Source organism: Notamacropus eugenii, chromosome 2 (assembly GCF_028372415.1).
Source record: "Notamacropus eugenii isolate mMacEug1 chromosome 2, mMacEug1.pri_v2, whole genome shotgun sequence".
NCBI classification, from domain to species: Eukaryota; Metazoa; Chordata; class Mammalia; order Diprotodontia; family Macropodidae; genus Notamacropus; species Notamacropus eugenii.
In genome coordinates this window covers 368,305,937-368,331,517 of record NC_092873.1, presented here as the reverse complement: position 1 = coordinate 368,331,517, position 25,581 = coordinate 368,305,937, and the positions used below count along the sequence as shown (strand labels likewise).

The following is a 25,581-nucleotide window of genomic DNA, read 5'->3' as shown; positions in this document are numbered from 1 at the left end:
TGCCAGTTAAGGCTCAGGTGAAGTGCTATCTCATAGAGGAGACCTTTCCAAAATGTTAGGTAGGACTTTCCCCCACTCCCATTTAAAAACATATTTTGTATTTACTTTTTTGTGTTCATTTTGTCTCCTTTCCTCCAAGTAGAATGTAAAAGCCTCCAGAATTTTTTTTTCCTTTTTGAATCACCAGTGCCTAGCAGAGTGCCTGGCCCATAGGAAGCACTTACACTTAGTAAGTAGCTATTGAATGAACAGTGCTTATTGAATAGGATCTTAAGGCTGCAGCATCCCCACAACTCATGCTTTTGCCAGTTTCCCAACAAGAAATCCCTGCACTAGACTTTCAAGGTAAGCAGCTCTAGGTTTCCAATTCACCAGAGACATGCCATTTCCCTACTTGATTTTGTGCTCTATAGAGAAAATGAGTGGCAGCTTCCAAAACCTATAAGAAACAAAACATGGAACGGTAGAATAAGTTCTCACCCCTCCCCTTCTTTTTTTTTTGGAAGGGGGAAGGAGGGAGGAAAACTGAATCTCCCTTGGTCATGGCTACTTATCAATAATCCTGTGAAAGTCTTGACCTGCTCCATTTCCAACTTGGGCCAGTTCACCCATTCTTAGGAAGCCTGTTGCCCATCCCCCCTACTTTGGGGGTTCCTCAAATTGGGACTGAACTTAGATGGATTTAAATGGATCAGTTTAGCTCTAATGTAACTCGGAATTCCTGAGCCTGAGGGATCCACTAGCTTCAGTCTTTCCTGTAGGAGGGATTACAGACATGCACCACCATGCTTGGTGATAAAATAACTTCTTAAAGGAGGCTGTGTCATTCTCCTGACCCTTCTCTCCAACTCCCTACTGCAGGGTTATTAGGTACTTTCCAATCTTCTCTCATCTCCTGTGCTTTTAACTCTTTCACTGCTCCCCCACCCCATCCCTCCTTAAAAAAAGGTCAGGTAGAGTTTACCTCTAAGACCTTTGAGAAAAATGCCTGTTTGCCCTCTGGGAGAGTCTTAACCTTTAACACATGCTTATTGGACAGCATCTTTAATTTGTCCTCACAGCTGGGATCTTATAGACTGCCCTTTTTTCAAGTGGGAGCTCCAGAGCATGGAGACCCCTCTAGCTGAAAAGGGGTTAAATAACACCAGCAGGACTGCATATGAAATTCTGTGATAACAGATGTGAAAATCCTTCCTTATCACTCATCCGACAGTTTATAGTCACCTCCTAAGTTGCCTCTGGACTCTGGCTTCTTCTAATTAATGTCTAATACTGTATTTCTTTTGTACTTATTCTGCATATTTTTATTTTACTCACATGTACAAGTTGTCTCTCTTGACAAAATATAAACTCCTTGAAAAAAGGATTTATTCCCCCCCTTCTATCCTCTTTCTTTTTCTTCTTTCCTTCCTTGCTTCCTTTTTTCTTTTTCTCCCTCCCTCACTCTCTTCCTCCCTCCTTCCCTTCTTTTCTTCCTTTCCCCCTTCTTTTCTTTCTCCCTTCCTTCTTTCCTCCCTTCCTTCATTCTTTCCTTCCTTTCCTTCTTTTTCCTGCCTTCTTAAACAAAGAATATAGAACATAATTTAATTTTTCCTCTATGACTGGACCATCATTTGGAACATTAATTATTGTGCCATGCTGTGATGTAATAGTATTTCTGTCTCCTTCCTTGCTGTCAAACTGCCATCTGTCACCTTCTGTTGCATTTGGTGTACCTGCCTCTGGTATAGTACCCACCTCTTTCTCATTCACATTTTTTGAACCTTGTGTGTGTTAAGAAACCAGGTAAGTCAACGTGACAATTATTTGTAAAATCGAACAAACAGGCTCAGGGATTCTTTCTGCTAATGGATTTGTTGAGAGATCTTTCCTTCTTTTTAGATTCATTACTTTTCTGGAGCAGAGCTATAACTAGGGTGAGGACACTAGAATTTTTCTTTAGAGGGCTAAAATTTAGAGGGTGCTGACAACACTTGTTTTCCCTCAGCAGGGTAGAAACAACTGAGCTTAGCTTAGCACCTACTTAGAAAGAACAGTTAAAATAGGAAGCTACTAAATGGTAAATGCTTCCTCCCTTTTGTGGCCATACCCTTGATAATGAGATTCCTTCTTCCCTTGCCTGTTCTTTGGTTCCCCAACCAAACTCATATTTCCTTCCTAAACACTGTCTTCAAAACTTTTACTGTTGAGGACATTACCAACCCTCTCAGTCATCCAGACTTGTTACTTCAATGTCATCCTCAACTCCTCACCTTCATTGAACCAACATAATATAATTCACATTGAATCCAATTCATACCCAAATTTTGTTTTTAACCTTCACATTTCATATATTCGTTCCCTTTCTCTCTATCCACACAGCTACCACCTACTTGGTCAATCTTGTCTTCTACTTCTAAGATTTATCCCATCTTTATTTCTGTGCTTCTGTATCATTCATCTCTCTGAGTCTCAGTTTCCTTATCTGTAAGGATGAGGGGGTTTGATCTCTGCACATTCTGACATCTCATTCTCAGGTTAGACCCGAAAATGTACCTATTTCATAATACAATAAATGCTATCAAACAATCTTCTCAGAGAGGCCTTCTAATTCATTTCCCTTTCTCACATCTTTCTTCATTCCAATCCATTCTCTTATTCAGCTGCCAAAGAGATTTTTGTAAAATGACCATGTCAACAGAATGTACTGATCCTTTACCCTTATCTCACTCTACCTCTTCCTTGACTTTCTTTAATATGTGCTCAAATCCTACCTTCTGCTGGAGGCCTTTCCAAGTCCTGCCAGGTGCCAATGCAGCCCCTTTTCAAACAGCCTTCCACGTACTCTATAGCACGTATGTACCTAGCTATTTATATGCTACTTCTCATTTAGAAGGTAAGCTCCTTTAGGGCAGGGATCATGTTTTGATTTCTCAAAGCTTAGCATTATGCCTGAAACAGTGAGTGTTTTAATAAATGCTGCTGATTAGATGGGGCGTAGTAAACATTTAGTAAATGCTGTTGAGTGTCTAGTACGCAGTAGGTGCTTAATAAAAATGCTTCTTGATGAATAATAGATGCACCTGTTCTGCAGCTTAGAGTCAGAAAAATATCCTGGGGCATTCAGAGGTTAAATGACTTGCCTAGCATCTCATAGCCAGGAATAATAATGATAACAATGATGACAACGACTATCATGACAACAAATGGTTAGCCTTGATATAGCACTTTAAGGTTTGCAAAGTTCTTTATAAGCATTATCTAATTTTATCCTCACAATAGCCTTGAGAGATATGAACTATTACTATCCCCATTTTACGAGAACTGAGGCTGATGGAGGATAGCTGACTTGCCCAGAATCACACAGCTAATAAGTGTCTATGGCAGGATTTGAATTTAGGTCTTCTCTACTATGATTCTGTCTCTCTACCCACTGTACCACCTAGCTGCCTCTATATGTCAGATGCATGATTGAAATCCAGGTCCCCTTGACTCTAAGGAGAGTTCCCTAAGCACTCTGAAATTCTGCTTCTCATAGAAGATTGCTTATAGGTATTTATTGTATCCTGGAATAGATACATTTTTGTGTCTGACCTGAGAATGAGATGTCAGAATGCGCAGAGACCAATTGCTCCAATCTCCTCATTTTTATAGATAAGGAAACTGAGTCCCAGAGACGTGAAATGATACAGAATAAGATGAAATGAATCTTAGAAGAGGTTTATTTCTATCTCTTCCAAAGTCACAAAATCAGGTTTTAAACCCAGATCCTCTGAAGCCAAACCTACAAATGTTAGAGATGTAAGTGATCTTAGGGATGCCGTCTAGTCCAGACCCATCTTATGGAGGAGAAAGTGGAGGTTGAGCAACATGCAGTGATTTGCCCACAATCAAAGCTTGTGTTTGGAAGAGGTAGTACTGGAATTTTAGTCCAGGATTCCTCCCCACTTTAAAATTGTGTCTTCTAGAAAGCCTATGGAGATTCTGTTCTTGCTAATAATCATAATGACCTGGGAAATCATGCTTTTGAAGCAATCAGAGTTTACTGCTGTCAGAGAACTATCCCCAAATCTTACTCTTCATTTATTCCCTGCCTAAGCTCTTTTTTTATGGTAAAAATCTGAAATATAAAAGAGGAAAACCATGTGAGTAAATAATTTTTACTTTCCATTTTTAAAGCCAAAATCAGTATGGTCTCAATTTATCATAATGGCATGGGCCCTGTTTGCCAATTTCATTGTGATTCTCTATTAATGGAACAGATTTTTCCTATTGATATGGCAAATATTCAGAAATATCAGCTTTGGAGATCTTTCTCCTCAGGGAATATAAGCTCCCTGAGGGCAAGAACTATTTCTTTTACTCTTTGTATCCCCAACCCCCAGTGTAGTAAGAAGGAAGGACGTAAGCATTTTTATAGCACCTACTATGTGCCAGATATTGTGCTAAATGCCTTACAAATATTATCTCATTTGATCCTCAGAGCAACTCTACAGGGCAGATAGGTGGCACGGTGGATAGCACTCCAGCTTTGGAGTCAGGAGGACATGTATTCAAATCTGGCCTCAGATACTTACCCTTATTTAACATTGATTTCCCACCAAAATAAATAATTAAATAAACAAACAAATAAATAAATGAAACTTTACAAACTATGTTCTATCATCATCATCATCATCATCATCATCATCATCATCATCACCGATCCCATCATATAATGCAGGAAACTGAAGTTAAATGACTCCCCTAGGGTAACATAGCTAATAAGTATCTGAGACTGGATTTGAACTGAGGTCCTCTTGACTTCAGGCCCAATAATCTATCCCCTGAGGTACCTAGCTGCCTCGATACCTGTGTTAATAAACGTTTTCTGATAGAAAATCTGATAGATTCCTCATTCCTCAGGATATCTGACATATGTATGTATGTGACATGCGTTCTACCCTGATCCACTCCCAGTTGACAGAGTTAACTAGCTTTGATTTTGAGGTTCTGCCCTTTCAGGACATTTGTTTAAATACCCTCTCTCAAAGGTATCTTTTTTTTTGGCTTTAGATGGGTCTAGTATGTAGCATAGTGCTCGGCACACAGGAAGCTGCTTCATCAGTACTTGTTGATTTTAGGTGGTAAGGTTTTAAAGTGATTAAGCATGGGAACATGGGTTCAAATCCTGCCTCTGACACTTAACTAGCTGTGTGACCTTGGGCGAGTCCTTTTACCTTTATGCATCACAGGCAACTCCCTAGAACTTACTGGCTAAGCCATTGCCTGGTGGTATTCTACTTCAGCAGAAGGTATTTCCACACTGAGCATTCCCATTTCACGTAATTGTAGCTTCTTCGCAAATTACTGTATTGATTGATCTCATCTGCACAGGTTTGTAGATACAGCACTGGTCCTGGTAGAAGATTTGAGTTTAAATCTCAGACACTTATTAGCTATGTGACCCTGGTCAAGTCACTTAACTTCTGCTTGCCTCAGTTTTCTCAGTTGTAAAATGGGGATAATAAGAGTACTTCCCTCCTAAGGTTGTTGTAAAGACAGAAATGAGATAATAAACCTGCCACATAGAAAGTGCTATATAAATATTATTGTTATTAATTTACAATTGCCTACAACAATTTTCTTCTTTATTATCATTATTATTATAATGTTTAAAACAGGGGTCCTTAACCTTTTTATTTTGTCACAGACCCCTTTGTCACAGTCTGGTGAATCCTTTTCAGAAAAAAAAACATTTTTAAAAGTACAAAATGAAATACATAGGACTATATTAGAAACCAAATATATTGAAATACAGTTATCAACATATTTTTAAAAAATGAATTCACAGATGCTTCATTTAAATGAATGTGAGCAAGAATTTTTTTTTTCTCCTTAACCATGCCACTCGTTTCCAACATAAATAAATAAATACTGTTGTTTAACATTATCAGCCAGATTTCCCCCATGGGGGTGAGTCAGGCAGTTCAGGAGGAGAACTTACTCCTCTGGGCCTTAGGGCATTCTTTTGTGCCTGGCAGTAAGAACAGGCCAGCTAATGGTGCCTTGGGGGCTAGAAAGAGTAATGTCTTCCCTACACTAACCAAGTCCTGGCTTAATAGGATTTTTAAGGAGTAAAGGAAAAAATGTGATATTTTTGAAATACAAACTCTTTTTACACTTCTTTGGATCCCTGACAACAGCAAGTAACAAAGCCTTGCCCATAGGAGATGCTTATTAAATGCTTGTTGAATGAAATCAGGCTTTACTCCATTGGTGGTGCTACTGGATGCCAAAATCCAGGTGACTGAGTTTTCAGTGTTTTACCCAAATATTTTGGCAGTGTAGATACACAGCCCTAACTGACACAGAATTAGTTATTTATTCAGAAGTGTTAAATGACAACAACCCCATATCTATCTACCTGTCTGTCTATCTGTCTATCATCTATCTATCTATCCATCTATAATCTATTTTTTTCAAAGAGAAAATTTTGATCTACAGGATGTTGAAATGAAAAAGGGTGACATTCTTCACCCAGGTCTTTTGCCATTGTTTCCATGTAGCACCGGTGGACTGTCAACTCTGGCAGACCTTGCTAAACTAAAAAAGTTTTGAGTATGGGCCCAGATGTCTGGTTCATTGAAATTTCTGGGTAGCTACAAGTTGCCTCTTTTGATAGACGGTGTTGCATAGTAGATAGAATCCTGAATGTAGAGGCAGGAAGACCTGGGTTCATACTTGCTCATTGTATCTGAACAAGTCATCTAACCTCTTTGAGCCTCAGTTTCTTTGTCTGTAAAATGAGAGGACTGGACTTCATAACCTTTAAGGCCCTTTCCATCTCTAATTCTATGATCCTATTAACCTATGTCCAGAGTTGTCAAGTTGATATGTATGCCTATGTCTATATCTATACCCTTATCTATAACTGTATCCATATCTATGTCTGCATCTATATCTATGTCTATATCCATATCCATATCTTTGCCTATGTTTGCACCCCATCTATATCTATGTCTATGTCTACGTCCATATCCATATCTATATTTGTATCTATATCATCTATATATATTTACCACAGTAACTTGTGAGCATTATAATCAAAGGATCACAGATACAGAGGTAGAAGGGACTTCAAAGCTATTTCAACCCTCATTTTGCAGGTGGAGAAACTGAGGCCCAGGGAATCAAAGCAACTTGCCCAAGATCACTGTGGTGGTGAGTGGCAAACTCAGTACTGTGACTCCAAGTTCACCCTTCCTTCCCTTGCACCATACCATCTCCCCAGTTCCTAAGGAATGGAGTTTTGGTCAGCATTAATGGAAGGAATGCCTATATAGATGAAATTGTGCACTTTCAAAAAGTTGAAATTGGGATCAGAGGACTTGGATTTGAATCCCAGTTATATGTCTTACTCCCTCAGGGATTCCCCAGGCAAATTATGTCCCATTTGTGGTCTGTTTTTCTTGTTTGTAAAATGAGAGGAGGGATGGAAGTGCCTTCCAGCTTTAAATCTTAGGATCATAGGCCTAAATCTGGCGAGGGACTTGAAGAACATCTAATCCAATTCCCTCATTTGACACATGAGAAAAGAAGACCCAGAGAGATGTAATAATTGCCTAAGGTCACACAGATATTTAATGGCAGAGCCAATATTTAAAATGAGATCCAATGATTTCAAGTCATACCCTATTGTCTTATTATGTTGAAGACAGGTTCTTTATTTAAAAATCTAATTCTAAACAAATAGGCAACAACCATCATTTGCAACCCACACTATTTCTGCCTTTCTGATCAATTCAGAACAATAGTTTTCATTATATAGTAATATGTATGATCTGATATCATCAGGGAATAGGGCACTCTATTCTTTTCTTATATATCCTTGTTAACAGAGTTACCATATATACTGGATACACTAGAATATTTTTTTAAAAGAGTGAAATGTATTCAGGAGTCTGAGCTTTCTAATTACAAATGTCACTTATTATTGTGCCAGAGATAAAAAGACATCCTATTGATAGAAAGTTCCTGGAGACATTGTCTGATAAAGCAGAAGATTTTATTTTTCCATTCCCTTAATAAATAGATCTGATTCTTGAGATCAGTGTGAAGCCCCAATATTGACCTACAGTTTATACCAGATAGTCTTAGTAGAGGGGGATTCATAGACATACAAATCATGACCTTCACGCTACCCTCTATGCCAGCTCCAAGACAGTCATGTTCCTCTTAGGAAATAGGGATTGTTCATGAGAGGGATGATAGGGACAGATTGACAATAAAAGCCATGCTGATGGAACAAGAGGCCTGCTAATAAAGTTGGCATGATTTCAAAACCATCACCTACTAGAAGGAGCGGCACAAAGAGGAGTTGTGGTCTGAGCGGGTCCCCATCCTTTCATATTGTAAGCCGAGACTTGGACAAAATAGTGTTGACCCTGCAGAAGGATTGAAATAAAGAGAAAAATTCATCAGGCATTTTATTTCACAAAATGATGTGATGGTAACAGAGTATGCATTTCCATACTTATGGATCTGAATGGAAATGTACCAAAGAATTGAGTTTAAATATTAGGGAAAATCTTGGTGGAAAGTGTGCAGTTTTTTTCAATATTCAGTTTTTCTTTTAATCAATGGAAATTCACACCCTCTCCATTCCTCCAAGAGTTCACTTTATTAGCTTTTTAAAAAACACAAGCTATAGGGTTGAGATCTGTCCTCAGCTGATCTTATCTTAAGGCCCAGGGGTAGAATGGTTGACCCTGGTGTGAATCAAATGTATGGAGCATATAGATAAGTCGGCCTACTCAAGTGTTGGTCTGCTTGAATCTATCTACACATTGGGCAATCTGTAAGTAGATACCCAATAACTGACCATGATTGAAATCTACAATTCTGTGGTCTTTTGCAAATATAATCACCTTATGGTGGCCAAGGATAGCTTAGATTTACCATCTGATTCCTCCCAGAATCTCCATTTCAAGGAGGATGCCTAGGTAGGTTTTGTTTTCATTCCTCTCTAGTATATACTCCCAGTTCCTGGGTTTTCTCTAAAATGTGCATGTGCCAGATATCTCTTCTCTCCCATCCTTTACTCTTTTTTTTTTTTTCATTTTCCTTTTATGTTTTGTCTTTCCTCATTAGAATATTAGCTCCTTTAAGTCAGGGACTATCTTTCTTTTAGCTTGTGTTTATATTCCTAGTGCTCAGCACAGGCTGTGGTGCTTGGTAAACACTTAATAAATGTTTATTGATTTGACTTTAAAAAATAACTCTAAGGAAGTAAAACTAAATAAAAGGTTTTTGTCCTGGTCCTAAGGACTGTGCCTTAGAGTGATCTCTAGTAATTGACTAGCTTCACCCACTACTCACATTTACACATGTACCTCAATGTATGAATGTCTATCTACATAAGTGGATAGAAATATATCCACTTAAGTCTTATAGTAGAGTCTCATTGTGGAATATTAGTGACTCTAGGTTCTTGAACCTGTTACAAGGGAAAGGGTCTATTAAGATGGAAAGGTTTTCAAGAATGTACTTGATAATGTCTATTCGCTTGTTGTTCAAGGACCAGACTCACAATTTCTGATGAAGGTCATCACCATATTAACCACTGAAGAGTGAATTTTTTTCCTCTGAACAACTCTCTAAACTTATCTATAAAGTCAAAGAAAAGCTAAGCTGTAGGTCAGTGAAGGCAAGATCTACATCAAGAAATGCGTGTGTGTGTGTGTGTGTGTGTGTGTGTGTGTGCCAGATGAATACTACATCATCACAGCTACAGTATGATGTGACTCGACACTCATGATGAGAAACCTCAGGCTTTTGAGTGTATTTTATTGTATTTTAATTCTTTTCAAAAATAATAATCTGTATCTAGTATATATGGTGATGCTGTTAGCTAGAATATGCAGTTAAGTAGAATACCTTATTACCCAACCACAAAGATTGTAGATAGAATGAAAATTATAGTTCTAAACTGATCATAAAGTCAGAAACATGTGGGTTATAAATCACAAAGTTTTTGATACATTTATCTAGAAGTAGATTTTTGAATAAATAATATGTCTTTAACCTCATAGTACTTAAGAAATGCTTATTGATATATATAAGGTAGAAAGATGGCCTTGAACTCAGAAAGATGTAGCTCTAAATCTGGTCAGCGACACATACTAACTGTGTATCCCTGGGCAAGTGACTAATATCTTAGTGGGATAGTCCACTGTTAGGTCACAAAGAGTATGAACCTGCTTTGATTGAGGGAATTGAATTGCTAAGGACTTCTCTAAATCAATGAAATCAGAGGTCAGTTATATTAGGATCTCTGTTAACTAGATTATGTAATCAGTAGAATATCCTAGTTCCCAACTACAACGGGTTATATGGGAATGAAGAGAATATTAAGCACCTACTATGTGCTAGGCACTATGTTAAACATGATATTTAACATAAATATTGTTAAACATAAATATTTACAAATATTATCTTATTTGGCCCTCACAACAATCATGGGAGATAGGTGCCATTATTATCTGTATTTTAGTTGAGGAAACCTATGCAAATAGAGGTTAAATTATTTGTTCAGGGTTGCACAGTTTGTGTCAGAGGCTAGATTTGAACTCAGGTCTTCCTACATACTCCAGGTCTAACATTCTATTAAGAAATTAGTAAAAAATTATATATAGACACACATATTTTTATACACACATACATGCCCACATTTTGTGCACTACACACATACGCAGGGTGTCCCAGAAGTTTTAGTGCAGTTTCAGTAAGACTTTTGGATTGTGCGAGTGTGTGTGTACACATTTATGTGACCATATGCAAATACATATGTGTATTTGGGATTCAAACCAAAATGCAACAGCAGTTTAAGGGGAATGTATTTTGATGTTTCAGTTTTGCTTCAGTTCACTCATCTGAGAAAATATGTTTGGTTCTCGTTTGATCTGGCATTTTAAGGAAAAACTTTTGGGCTGGTTTGTAGTTTTGTAAAGAGGACCTGACTGGTCCAGCAGAATGGTACTATTTGGTCTTGCTTTGGGCTCATGGAGGCTTTGGTTCATGTTACTAAGTCATACATCTTCTGTGATATACAGTTTCTTATTCTTGAAAGTAGATTGAGACAGATATTTTTATCAAGAGGAAAAGATTTCTCTCGGGAAATTGTGTGACAGAAATTGATGACTGATCCCAACTGAGCAGGGCTGAGTTTGTTATGTTAACCAGCAGACAGGGAGTCAGAATTGGCTCTATCAGGAGCCTTTGATCCCCATAAAGATTAGACCAGAATCCAGAAAGCAGCAGCTTTCACTGCCTGCCTGAGGCCAGTCTTTTCTGATCTCCCTAGAACATGACAACTTACAAAATGGTTCATGCTGTCTGCTTATTCCTTTGTGAATTTTAGATTATGGATACCAGACATATCATGCTTAATGAGCAGTAGATGCTGCCAGAAGAATAGAGGAGAGGGTGGGGGAGAGTGTTGGCGGTTACTACCCAAATCCCCAATGCAAATGCGGGCAGTGCGAGAGTGGGAAAATCCAACTGGATGATTTGTCATTTACCGTGGAGAGCCCGGTGATTGTGCATCTCAAAGACTGAAGATTATCCATGATTATTTCCCCAGCCAAAGGAGAAAAGTCTTTAGAAATGCTCCACTCCACTGGAAAAGAGAGAGAGAGAAAAAAAAGACATAACTCTAACTTTGTCAAATTTCAGTGAGAGTTACTGAAACTGCCAAACTTTATCCCTCTTAAGAAAGAGCAAACTTTCTTCCTTTTTATTGCATGGGTTCGTTTTATTCCCTGCCTTGGGAAATGGCATCTCAGTGTTTTCTGAGAAACTAGAAAGAAGTTAATCTTTAAAAGAAACTGTAACAGATTTGTCTAGGCAAGGTTCATGTAAGAGGTAGCATTTTAATGTTAATCATTTTACGTAAATCATCTCATTTGATCTCCCAAACAATCCTAGGAGGTAGGTGCAATTATTCCTCCTTTTACACTTAAGAAAACTGAGGCAGACAGAGGTTAAATCTGAAGGTAGGTCTCCCTGGTCTTCAAGTCCAGTACTTAATAATCTATTAGGTCATCTAGAGAGCGTGTGAGATACTCAGGTGAATGTGTGCCAGATGTGAGACAGGAAACTTATTTTGTGAGATATAGTCTATCTTGTAGGCGTACTGTTTGTGAAACATTTGCTATATGGAACTTATGTTGGTTGTTGTCCTTTGTTTTCAAAGAGGACCAAAATGGCATCATTTTATTGAGGTCAAGGTACAGTGCATTGGTCTGTGGCTGATCAGACCAATATGAGTTGAGAAGACTCTACCACAGGTCAGGCACAAATAATCCACATAAATATTTGAAGTAGAGATGTCTCTAAATTTGAGCATTTCACATTTCCTTTGAGAATTGCAGTAGCTCAAAGGAACATATGCAACATAGGTAAGAAACATAGGACATATTAAATACCAACAACTATAGGTATACGTGCACATATGCACATACACATATCTGCACATACATGTGTATCCACATGTATCAATGTGGCCCAGTGGTTAGAGGGTATACACTATGCATCATCACTGTCATCCTGGTTAGCTTTATTAAGCTACAATTTAGATATGATATAGTGAAAAGCAGCTTCCAATTAAGTGCTGAGTTCAGGAAGATCAAGCAGTCAAAGGAGGATTTTGTCTCCTAAGTTAACCTAGAGTTGTCACTGACAAGCCTGTCTTTTAGAATCTGAATTAGGATGTTCATGGTGACTAATTGTAATGCATGAAGGATTTGTGCTAATCCGCTTGAGAAAGTCATAATATTGTCCTTCTCCAAGAAAAGACTGCAAAACCCATCTATGACTCTGGATGAGAGTCTTGTCTACAGACAAGTCTTAGAGATTTGCTCTAGGCACACAGACTTGTCCAGAGTCACGCAGCTTTATTACAGGCAGCATCTGAATCCAGGTCTTCCAAATTCGTAGAGCTCAGCATTCTCTCCATTCTACTACATTATAATAAGAAAAGCAACTACAAGAAGATACATTTGTAAAGTGTCCCTGAATTTGCAAGTACTTTATGTCCTTTGTCTCTGTTGAACCTCCCAATAACCCTATGAAGTGGATACTCAAGTCACTGTCATCCTTATTTTACAGAAGAACAAAATTAGCATTCAGAGAAGTTAAAAGTCTTACCCAGGATCACATAACTAGTAAGTATTGGAAGGAGAATTTAAACAGCAGAATTTGAACACAGGTCTGACTTGCCTCTAAGTTCTACAAGTTATCCACTGTCCCATGAAGCTTTGATTAAATTTTCTTCCTCTTCTGCATAAAGGATAATAGCCCTTTAAGAAAAATTACCTGGGAAGTATTTATTTGGAGTGCTTTGTGAGTTGATGACGTTGCTAATAGCAGTGGGCAGAGACCGAAAAAAATGTTATTTGCAGATTAAGTTGTGTCAGTTCTGGTAGAAGAAATAAAGGAGCAAGGTGAGGGTTTTCTAAAATTAAGTGAAAAATCCAGTGATCAATTTGAAAAACAAAACAAAACAAAACAAAAAAACGAACTTCTGCAGTTGGGGAGAACCTAGTGGTGATGATTTTTGTTTCTTAATCACAGAGATACTTTTTATCTTCTCTTTTTTTCTTTCTTCTACCACAAGGAAGAGAAGAAAGAGAAATTTGAAAAGAAAAGGGCATAAATCACCAGGGAATCATTTCAGAAGTAGTCTATGAATGAAGAACTACACGAACAATTCCTAAACTTAAATATTCGTATCTGTCTGTTGATAGCTACGAGCCCCCAGGTGCTCTGACACTGTGTTACTCTTAAGAAGAAGTAGTGTTGGTTTTTTTTAAACTTCATGCTAAAAATTAGGGAAAGTTATTTAGCAAGAAGATAAATATTAGTGAGAAAGGTAACAAATTTTATCATAGATATTTGTTTCTTCAAAAATTACTCTAAAATATCTTTTAAATACATAACTAAAACAATATAATTAAAGGCAAGGTGGAGAAGCAAAATTCTTGTCAACTACAATGATTAATTGGTAATAGCACACCATCTTTTCTGTTAATAGTCATTTACTAAGCTGTCTTTTTTTTTGAGGGGGAATACACTGTCTGAATGGATTTGTTGGAAAGCATTTGTTGTGTAAAAATGATGTATCATTTGACAATACTTTTAAAAATTGCCAATAGACACATATTTTCAAAATCATATTTCATTGAAATTTGTTTGTCATGAGGATCATGGGAAGATTATATGAACCGATATAGTATGAAATAAGCAGAACCAGGGAACAATACATATACATAATGCAACATGTCAATGGAAAGGAACACTCCTTCCCTCCCCCTGAAAAAAATAAAAGTAAATATTGTGCCATAATAATAACTAAACTATGCTTTAAAGCAGAGATGAGAAGATATATCTCCCTCTATTCTTTTCAGGAGCAGGGAGAGGGAAAGAGAGAATATGGGATGGGTATGGAAAATAGTATATACAGGACAATTCATTTATTCACAACTGCCTTTTTTTCTGTTGAAATGAGTTAATGGAAAAAATCGTCTCCCAAGTTCTTGCTTGATATACACTGGGAATAGAAACAGGAAAGTAAAACAGTTTTTGCCCTCTGGGAGCTCACATTCTAATAGAAGGACATGACCTATATAGAAGATATTAACAGCAGGTCAAACGGAGAGGCCCCTGTGGTCCTTGGGATACAGCCACAAAGTAAATGGTAAGTCACCATCTTGTCATTTCCATAGATAAATCCCATTTGTGTATTATGTTGAACCGTTTGACAGTGACTAGAACTTTCTTTTCCATGTCTTGCATAGGTGTGATTGTTGAGAAGGCATGACTGTCAGAGGTGATCTGGGGATGGGAGATGGGAGGCTCCTAGAACTCTTGGGCCCACTTACAAGGGAAGTGGTGGTTACAGTGCTTTAACTTGCCTAGCCCACATCTATCATTGGCGTAGGGTACTTTGTTGTTTCTGTGAGGCCCAGGAGGTAGAAGGTGATGGGGTTGACCAGTCCCTTCTCCAACAGAGATGGAGGATGGCTCCCAGCACTAGGCTACAGGCAAGCAGGGGTGGCGGTCTGGAAGATAATGCTATTCTCATGGCTCTTGGGTTTCCCTATCAGTAGGTAGAAGTTAACAACAGACTCTGGCCATGCTGTTCTTGGAGCAGGCCAATCTATCTTCTGACTATGATTTTTCACAGGCTGTCCTCCATGCCTGGAATGCTCTCCCCTTTTGTCTTCACTCCTTGGCTTTTTTGGGGACTCATCTCAAATCCTACCTTCTACGAAAGGCCTCTCCTGATCCCCCTCTGCTAATAGTGACTTCCTTCTGAAATTACCCTGAGTTTACCCTGTATATATCTCTAATGTACAGTTATTTGCACGTTTTCTTCCCCCTTAGAGCATGAGCTCTTTGAAGATAGGGACTGTTTTTTGCCTTTCTTTGTACACCAAGTATTCCCTATAGTGCCCAGAACATAGTATGAGCATAATAAACTCTTCTTGAGTTGGTGGTGGTGGGAAGGTGGGTCTCTTTTCCACAGACATTGCCCTCCTAAGTGACAGCTGTAGGATCCAGGGTGAGAGCAGGACCAGTGACCTGGTGGGGTGGGGGAGGGAGACACTGCTATTCCCAAGGCTTCTGGATTTAAAGTCCTGGTCTATTTCCATTGGAGCATGAGGGGAGTTGGTAGAGGTAGTTTGACTTGCCTGGAACATAGTGCAAGATCTCCAGATGTCCAATGCATAAGACTATTCCAAGGACAGAGACACAATGCATGTTGAGATATGCCACCCAGAGAGCCAGTCTGCTATAAACTCATTGCTCTGACAGGTTTTACCTGGCTCTCTCATTTTCCCACACAATGAATTCTCCAGCCATACTGTTTATTATTCTTTGTGACAAGGGACAGCTCACTGAATACAGCAGGGGAAGAAGGATCTATTCATAAATGAAGGTGATGTAAAATGAAAAAATATCAATAACATTTTTTAAAAATTAAAAATAAGCCAACACTCAGAAGAAAACAGAGCCTCCCAGTACCAGTACTGTTCAAAAACTAGAAGCAGGTTTGTAGGGAGCTGGGAGCCTGAAGAAGTGTTATTGGATAATCTTAAGCATTTGATTCAAATTAGTTTTCATTCCCATTTTGGACTTCAAAGGGTGGGAGGGATGGGGAAGAAGATCCACAAAGAGAAAAAAAAGCCTTCTGATTGGAAAGGATTATCATGGGGAAGTCACACTGCCTCCTGCCTCTCTGTACATACTTGGGCAATCTCCCTTCTCTCTTACTTTGAAGAGACATGGAGCAGAAAGCAATTTCTTCCTTATGTAAAGAAGAGGCAGGAGTGACAGAGTGAAAAAGAAATGTTTGTGGAGCTAAGCAGGAGAGCAAAGAAAGCAATTTGGCACCTTCCTTCTGATAAAGTGTAAGCCGGGACCATATTTGCTCAAATACAGCCTGCAGGTTTTTCTCCTCCCAAATCTGATTATATAAACCCTGAGATTGAAGCAGTTTTTTCTCAGATCTGACTTGAAAGAAATGCACTGAAGACTTCATAATGTGTGTGTATACATATACATATGTATACAGTACACCACAGTATATTACATTAAAACATATGCGTGTATATATACATAGGAATATGTTATATATAATATATGTATATATATACACACATATTTGTATACATACATATATAAATGTGTGTATGTGTATATAGGCTTGGAGTAAGAATTGAGTTCATATGTCGTTTCTGACTCTAGTCTTGTGACCCTGAGTAAGTCACTTACTTAATGTTTGTGTGCTTCTGATAACTCCTTAGGACTTGTCTACAAAGTGTGGAGGTCAGGGGTTTGTGATCTGTGTTGATGGACATAGTCTCTATAGAGAATTCCCTACACTAAGGAAATCACAGATCATTTGAATCTCATATGGTCTTTTTATTTTTTAACTTTTTATCTGTTATTTTGTCAGTGTAAGAAGGAAGGAAACAAGCATTTATTAAACTCTTTAGCAATATGATCTCTTTGGATCCTCACAATAACTCTGAGAGACAGATGTTATGATTATATTTTTCTTTTTACAGAAGGAGGCACTGAGGTAGAAAGAGGTTATGTTCTTAACCAGAGTCCTACAGGCTGTACATGAGCTTAGATCTTTCTTAGGATCTCTCTACAGGGCCATCACCTAGCTTCGTCTAAGTGGAGAGAGCAAACAGTGAGGAACTCTCTCTTTCCCAATACAGATCAGCTGCTGTTCTGTAGTCTAGAACTCTAGACACTTGCCTGGGTCCCTGGGAAGGTAAAGCCAATATATGCCAGAGGCATCCCTGGAATTTTGGCCTTCCTTACTTTGAGGCTCACTATCTACTAACTGGGTTGCCTCTTTTTCTTCCTTCATATCCCCAATGCTTACTTAGGCCAGTGCCTGGCACATAATATTTAATAAATTCTTGTTGATTGATTAGATATACTTATACACTTTTTTCTTTTCAAAGCAATCTCATTTTGAGGATGAGACCTGTTTTCAGGGATTTCAGCTACTTTAGAATCAAAAGATAGGAGAGAGTTTCATATAAAAGCTTTTAAATACTAAGCTAGTCTAAAACCCGGAAATGCTTAAGCCTGAGTTAGACCCAGAGTTGAAGTTATGTATAAACAGTTATTTGAACACACATTCAATGTCTGCTGTGTGCAAAGCTCACTGTTCTAAGTTTTTCAGCTCTGTAGATGCAGAGAAGCTTCTAGTGATGTTGGCGGTATTGATTTACACAAAGGCAGCTGGGTTGTATGGTGGATAGAATGTTAACCTTTGAGTTACAAAGAACTAAGTCCAAATCCTACTCCAAACATCTGCTGTCTTGTGTGACCCTGGGCGTATCACTTAATTTCTATCAGCCTCAGTTTCCTTCTGTGTAAAGTCAGGACAATAATTGTATGAACCCCAGTGTTGTGTGTATGAAATGAGATTGCTTACGAAAGCACTTGACTAACCTTGTTGTTATTGGTTTGTTTCAGACCTGTCTGACTCTTCATTGACTGCATTTGAGTTTTCTTTTCTTTTTTTTTTTGGCAAAAATACTGGAGTGGTTTTCCATTTCCTTCTATAGCTCATTTTACAGATTAGGAAACTGAGGCAAACATGGTTAAGTGACTTGCCCAGGGTCGCCTAGATAGTAAATGTTTTAGGCCAGATTTGATCTCAGGAAGACGAGTCTTCCTGACTCCAAGCCTGATGCACTACCCACTGCACTATCTAGATGCCATGGCATCTAACCTTAACACACTAAATAAATGTTTTCCATTTATTATTATTATATCACTAAAACAAATCAGAATATAGCAAAGTGAACAAAGGAGATCAAACAAAGTGGCATGAGAAATTTCAGGAGGAGGGGATCACTTCTAGAAAGGCAGGAATATATGGGAATTTATATTTCATTCCCCCACTGAAGCCCTCCTCAGATGCTTTCTCATTCTGTAGCCTGAATTTTGGAAGGCTCTGCCAGGGGACCACATGTTTTAGAAGGTCCTAACCAAGTTTCAAGTACAGGTCTGGGGCTAGACTGTATGGTTATTATTTTCAGACTAGCCCAGCCAAACTCAGACATGCTTATGTCTAAGAAAACTGAAGACCAAAGACTGGCCATTAGGTGACTTACTTTTTGATTGGAGCATACTTGGGACACTGTCAATGAAGGCCAGCAGGGACTATGGTTGGGATGGGTCTAATGACATCATGGGTTCCTGAAGTGTTGACAGGAATGCAGCATTTCTATAAATCTGATTCTGAACTATACGACACTGTGCTTATAATTAGCAATTAGAGATAAATCAGATATCATGCTTTGTTGTTTTAACGAACCATTTGCTCTTCTAGACAAGCATAATTGAGTGGAATCATTTGCTAAATTCATGCTCCCAGTTACATACACCTTGGGAAATTGGGCTTTTTGGGTGTCTAAACCAATGGAATGGAAGGAGTTGGCTTTGGAGTTAGGAAGACATGGGTTTAAATCCTGCCTCTGACATACTGGCAGTGGGACCCTGAATAAATCCTTCCACTTTCATGGCTCTGGGCACTTCTGAAAGACTGTAAGTTGGAGAGAAGGGAAAGAAAACATTTATTAACTACCTACTATGTGGTAGCAAGGCAGCTAGATGGTGAAGTGGCTAGAGTGCTGGGCCTGCAGTCAGAAAGACTCAACTTCTTGAGTTCAAATCTGAACTCTAGTTGTGTGACTGGGCAAATCACTTAACCCTGTTTGCCTCAGTTTCCTCATCGGTAAAATGAGCTAGAAAAGGAAATGACAAAACAACTCCAGCATCTTTGCCAAGGAAACCCCAGAATGGGAGAGTAGGACATAACTGAAAATGACTGAAGAACAACAAAAAAACCCCACTATGCGCCAGGCACAGGGCTTAGTGTTTCATACATAACTATCTCATTTGATCAACTGAGAAAGTGCTAACCTGTACTGATATGGAGAATTCCCTTATCTGGAAGTTCTGGATTTCAAGAAACTCTCAGGTCTAGTTTCATACCTAAACAACTGACAGATCATTAAGCTGTAGCCAGGCACCATAGAGCATCCAAACTGTAGGAATGGTACCCATGAGGAAATAGTCTGCAAAAAGATAACCTTGTAAACTTTTGCAATGGAAAATGTCACAAAAAATAGTGGATAATTAATGTCACTTAAGTTAAATTCTATTAGTAAAGAGTGATCTTTTAAACAAGTAAAAGTGGACAGTTCATGAGTGTATACGTCTTAAGAGCCTGAGCAGAAAAATCTCAGGCAAAGCCCATATGGGACCTATTCTGTCCATGTGGCTAAGGGACCACTGCCACCTGGTGGCTACACACCTAAATTGCAGGATCAGATTTCTGATTGCTGAAGTTTGCTGACTGTATAACTGAAGGGCAAAATTTGGTGATAGTCATTACAGTAACATTATATGTGATCTATGATTCTCTCATTTCTGTTGGGGTTTTATTTATTGTTAAGAACACGACTATTCCTTAAATTTCTAAAAGTTCTGCCTTCTCAAAGAGAGCTTCTTTTGTTGGCATTGCCGGGTGGGATGTATCGGTTTTCACCTAGTTAGAAAAATAAGTCTTCGAAGTTTAGCTTCTAGGAATGGGGATGTCTCTAGAGGGTAGTGGCTTCCTCTTCCTTGGAGGTCTTCAAGCACAGAATGGATGGCTACTTGTTGGGTATGCCATACCTGTAGCTCTATTCATCAGATACTCCTTTAGTGTACGGGTTAGACTAGATTTGACTTTTGAAGTCGCTCCTGACTCAGATTCCATGAGTCTATGGATAGTATACTTGCTGACACACACAGAGTGAACATTAAGATAGCAACAGAGATACAGAAACAGGATAGCTGCAAATCTTAAAGGGCTGGAAGTTGCCAGAGCCATCCAGTGAGTCGGTGACTGGGTTGGGAATCTGATCCAAACTCTGGATTCTCAGCCCCATCTATTTTTCCCTTGTCCACACAGCCTCCCAAGAAAAAGGAAAGGGCTTATTCGATATTAGCACTTCTGTAGAACCAAACCCAGCATTCTTACTGGCCACACTCACCCTGGCGCCTTCACTAATGAACGGAATTTGGCTAGACTGCCTAGTACTATACCAGAGCATTAGGAACTCTTTCCCAATCAGTCTAATGGTGCTTTCTCTAACCTTTTAAGCCAACCATAGCAAGAAAGAGAGAGAGAGTGGGGAAGAAGAACATGTATAAAAAACCCAGAGAGAGATCAAATATAGTCATTTCTAGAGATGAGAAGATGTGTCTTGCTGAGGTCTGAACCCACTCAACACTTGTGGCTTTTAAATTGAGAACTGACGTGAAAACTTTAGGGCTGTGAATTCTCTTTGGCTCTGACAAAACACAAGTTCTGGGCCGCTCAAATGTTTTTTTTTTCCCCCAATTCCCTTGGTAGTCCTAGAAGCAGGGGCATGAATTACTTTCAAACAAGAATCTTTATTGTTTGCATAGCACAGTCTTCCATTTAATTAGAAAAAGATTTTTTTTTCAAATTAAATTTCCCTAGAAAAACAATGATTTAAATTAAGGGTAAAAATATTTTGTGGGTTGGTTTTTCTTTTGACACTTGAAAGGGCTTCTCCTCCCTCTCCTTCTTACCCCTCACTCCCCCTGCCCCCCACATTTCAATCTATATTGAGAAGTGTTGAAAATGAAGTTGGAATCCTAATGCTGTACGTAGGGCCAGTTTCACTTATCTAATTCAATTCCAATTCGGTTCAATTTAGCAAACTTCATTAAATGGCTACTATAAAACTGAAAATATATATCTGTACACTATACATCATATCTATAATCTGCCATACACAATAGTTTATTTCATATGTGTATATATATGTATGTGTGTACTTAGTACACATATGAATTTCTACGTATCTGAAGAACTTAAGGGCAAATCAGGACGTTTTGAAGAAATATTTGCCCAAGGTCACAGTGTTTTAATCTTCCTATGTTTCAGGCAGCTCTATGGATAATGAGTAGGAGGAATAGGTTTTAAGCCTCTAGGCAAGCCAGCCTAGCCAAAATAGCAAAGTTTCCTGAGGGAGAGATAATAGGCAACATGTACCAGGTGGATTAAACCACCTCAACTACTACCTCCGAAGACAGATCAAGACCCTGTCCCTAAGAATCTCTGAAATAGCCGTGCACACCAGGTTGCGGCCTTACTTTTGGACCAGCCCCCACAGTAAGGTCTGTGGAGAAGGGGCCTGACACCCCTGCTAACACTAATACTAATCACCACTGATTCATATGTAAGCTTTAGGAATAGCAGGATCCCACAGATCACTAGACCTGTTTCCAGTCCAGACTCCACAGCTATCAATAATGAATCAAAAATCAATAATCAATTCATTATCAAATTGATCAACTCTTATGGAGATGGGCTATGACAACAGCTCCATAGGTGCAGCAGCACAGACTGCATCCAAGTGCCCTCCCTCAAAAGCTGAAGATTCAGAAAAGAAATTCTCACCACCAAAGTCTTTGTCAGGTTGGTTTGTCAGATACGGTTTTATCAATATTAGTGATACTAGAGAAGGTGCATTACCATTTATTTGCCTTACTGTTCTGCCCCAAGGAGCACTAGGCCTTTACGAATGATTTGCTGCTGAAGCCTCCAATTTGTGTTTTCCCAAAACCAAGCGTTTCTCATCCTGATAAGAATAGGAGTTCCTTGAGATTGGGGATTTTCTCATTTTTCTTTCTGTATTTGTAATACTTACCACAGTACTCTGCAATTATTAAGCAATAAATGCTTATTCATTTATCTCCCTGGACTTAAATTTCCTCATTTGTAAAATGAGAGAGTTGGACCAGATGTGATGAAAATGATCATTCTAATGACTTACCTACCAAGCTGTAGACTAATTGTGATGGGGGAGGGAGTTTCCACACCAAGAGTTCCTAGTCATGATGAAAAGATCACAGCTCCTTTGTGTGTTCTCATTCTTTCATTTATAGTTAATTCTCTTTAGAGTTATCTGTGTCCATGTTTTATCTTCTAGATGAGCTCCTTGAGGAGAGGGACTCTAGCTTCTTCATTACAATACACAGCAGGTGGTCAAGTCAATACGTATTTTTTAAAAGCACCTACTCTCGTTCAAACAGAGCATCAGACTCAATAGATGTCAGCTAAAAGAATGACCAGGGCCTTGATCCTTCCAGACCATACTCAGACAAATGGCTATAGGGTTTATGCTTTATGGAGTAGATAATGCACAAATAGATAACTAAATATCGACTATATTAATTAGCACCTTAGTATAATGCTCTTAATGGCCTGATATTTCTACCATATTAAACCATTCTCTGGATCCCGTTAAATAGAGGAAGTTGAGGATTTGATAGAGCCCTGGCCTTGAAATTGAAAGACCCATCTTCATCTCTGAAAAATACTGACTTTGAGACCTTGAGAAAGTTATTTAACCCTTCTCTGCTCTAGGTAACTCTCTAGACTTACAGATTGTAGGAAAGATGCATTGGAAGAGGAAATCCCTCCCTGGAACTCCCTACCCCAGGAAATCACAAGTCCAGTCTCCATTTCTAACTCTACTAAATAGACATTATTAGGAAATGAGAGGGGAAATTAGGTGGTATAGTAGATAGAGTGCTGGGCCTGGAGTCAGGAGGACCTGAGTTTAAATCTAGCCTCAGATACTTACTAGCTGTGTGATCCTGGGCAAGTCACTTAACTCTCAGTTTCCTCATCTGTCAAATGAGCTAGAGAAGGAAATGGTGAAACACTCCAGTATCTTTGCCAAGAAAACCCCAAATAAGGTCATGAAGAGTCAGATATGACTAAAACGACTCAACCACAGAAATAAGAAGGCAGTTCAGTACTTTAGTGGATAGACTGGTGGCTTTGTAACCAGGCAGACCTGAGTCCAAACTTTGCCACCACCACCTTCAGGCTTTGTGACTCCAGGCAAGTCACAACCTCTCAGTGCTCTTAGGTAACTTGAAAAAGATGTGAATTACAGAGGATTATGGAGCAATTGAATTTGCCTCACCAGAAAGTAAATCACAAATCAACGGACTGATCCTTATATTCCCCTGCTAAAAAACAAAAATAAAATAGAGCCCTGATGCCTGAAGGTTGGTCCATAGAACACTATTTTAGATGAGTTTTTCCTGCACTGTACCACCATACAGACAGCTAGGTGAAACAGTGGATAGAGTGTGGAACCTGGAGTTTGGAAGGCCTGAGTTCAAATCTGACCTCAGATACTGTGTGACCCTGGGCAAGTCACTTAAACCTGTTCCTTTCAGTTTCTTCATCTATAAAATGGAGAATGACATGGCAAACCCTCCCAGTATCTTTGCCAAGAATACCTAAAATAGGGTCACAAAGACTCAGACATGATTAAGCAACAACAATGAAAACAACACCAGATGGGAAAGTCATATTCTTAAATTACAAAATAGCTAAAGAATGGATTTTTCACTTATTCAAGATTATTTAAAGGCATAATATTCAGATGAAAATTGATCTTCATTTAAACACATTTTTTTCTGGTCAAGAATATCTGAATGATTATAATTCCACCAAATTATAAATGGCAACTGGAGAAAACAGGACCAGCTGACATGAGGTACCATCTTAGTGCCAAATGAACACCACACTGGGGTACAGGAGACTTGGGCTCTCGTTCTGACTGCCACTAATTTGCTGTGTGACATTGATCAAGACATTCATTTCCATTTTCTCCCTCCATAAAATGAGACAGATTGGACTTGATGATCTTGAAGGTTTCTCTCAGCTCTGGTAGCTCTGTAGTTCCTATAATGCATAGTCCAAGTTTACCATGTACATATACATATGAAATAAAAAAATGAATTACTTTTAATAGGTTAATAGGATTACTTACTAAACATTCCCTATGTCCCCTTTACAATTTGTGTAGTCCCTGGCAACACCAGGCAAGGAACTCCTGACACAATTTCCTTAGCAAGCAATGGATTCTGGATTTTCCCTGCGGACATAAATTCTTTGTCTTTTTTTATGGTGAAATGGCATGGAGGGAAAAAGTACATTAAATGCTTACTATGTGCTAAGTCTTGGGAATACAAATAGAAAAGTAAGACAGTCAGTTTTTTCAGGGAGCTCACATTCTAATCAGAGGAAATGAGGTTCATCTGTGGGATCAACAACTAGGTCTAGGAGTTTTTATAGCAGAAGGGCAAGTCAGATGGTAGTACCTAGGGATTCAGAGTTGATAGTAATGACATGGATGGTAATTCCCATTGGATCGTGGATGGGAATTCTCCTTTAGGAGAAGCTTTATGGGTTTAAATGATGATAAGTTATTTTAAAAAGGGTCACCCTTGTTGCAAGAAATGCACTATAGGATAAGAGAAGACTTGGTGAGCATCATCGAAAAACTGGTAAGAAAAGAAATGTCAGTTTCCATATAGTAGTCTGATTTGTGTGTCCTAGATTATACCTGTTTTCTGGATTCTGTGGCTTTCTAAATTATCACCATCATCATTGTTGCCATCATCATCCTCATCCTCATCCTCATCATTATCATCATCATTCTCCTCCTCCTCATACTCCTCCTCTTCCTCCTCATTATGTTGTCACCTGTGACTTCCCTTGTATAGAGAACCTCTAGTTAGGAAGCTCCCTCTACCAATGCAGAACTGTAGCTGTTCTGCAGTTGCCTGGAACATTGAGAATTAAGGTGACTTACCCAGGGCCAAAGAACCTGTAAGTGTTGGAGGCAGGATTTGAACCCAGATCTTCCTGTCTGCAAGACTCTCTAACCATTATTCTAAGCTGAATTAGAATGATAATATTTTATAAATAAAATTAAAAAATATATAATTTCATTTGACCCCCTTGACAATTCTGCAAAGTGACAAGAATAGTGTCCTGATATCCATTTTATACATGAGAGAAATGGGGCTAGAGACCGTGGCTCACTGTCACTCAAGCTGCTACATAAACCCAGGTCCTCTGGCTCCAAGTCCTATGGTCTCCCCATTTTATAAATATATTGGATCTCTATGAATTAA

The 25,581-nt window shown here is 38.7% G+C and overlaps 1 protein-coding gene across 13 annotated transcripts in view; it reads right to left on the bottom strand.

Annotated features, from left to right (window-relative positions):
* The window catches only part of ANKFN1 (ankyrin repeat and fibronectin type III domain containing 1), a 556,807-nt gene that overhangs the window by 82,005 nt on the left and 449,221 nt on the right, over positions 1 to 25,581 (bottom strand). For all 13 annotated transcript variants that reach the window (XM_072646766.1, XM_072646762.1, XM_072646765.1 and 10 more), the window contains 2 exons: positions 11,541 to 11,638; positions 8,315 to 8,405 (listed from right to left, as the gene is read on the bottom strand). In XM_072646766.1, coding sequence (XP_072502867.1) covers positions 8,315 to 8,405; positions 11,541 to 11,638 — 189 coding nt within the window. The remainder of the gene's footprint in view (positions 1 to 8,314; positions 8,406 to 11,540; positions 11,639 to 25,581) is intronic.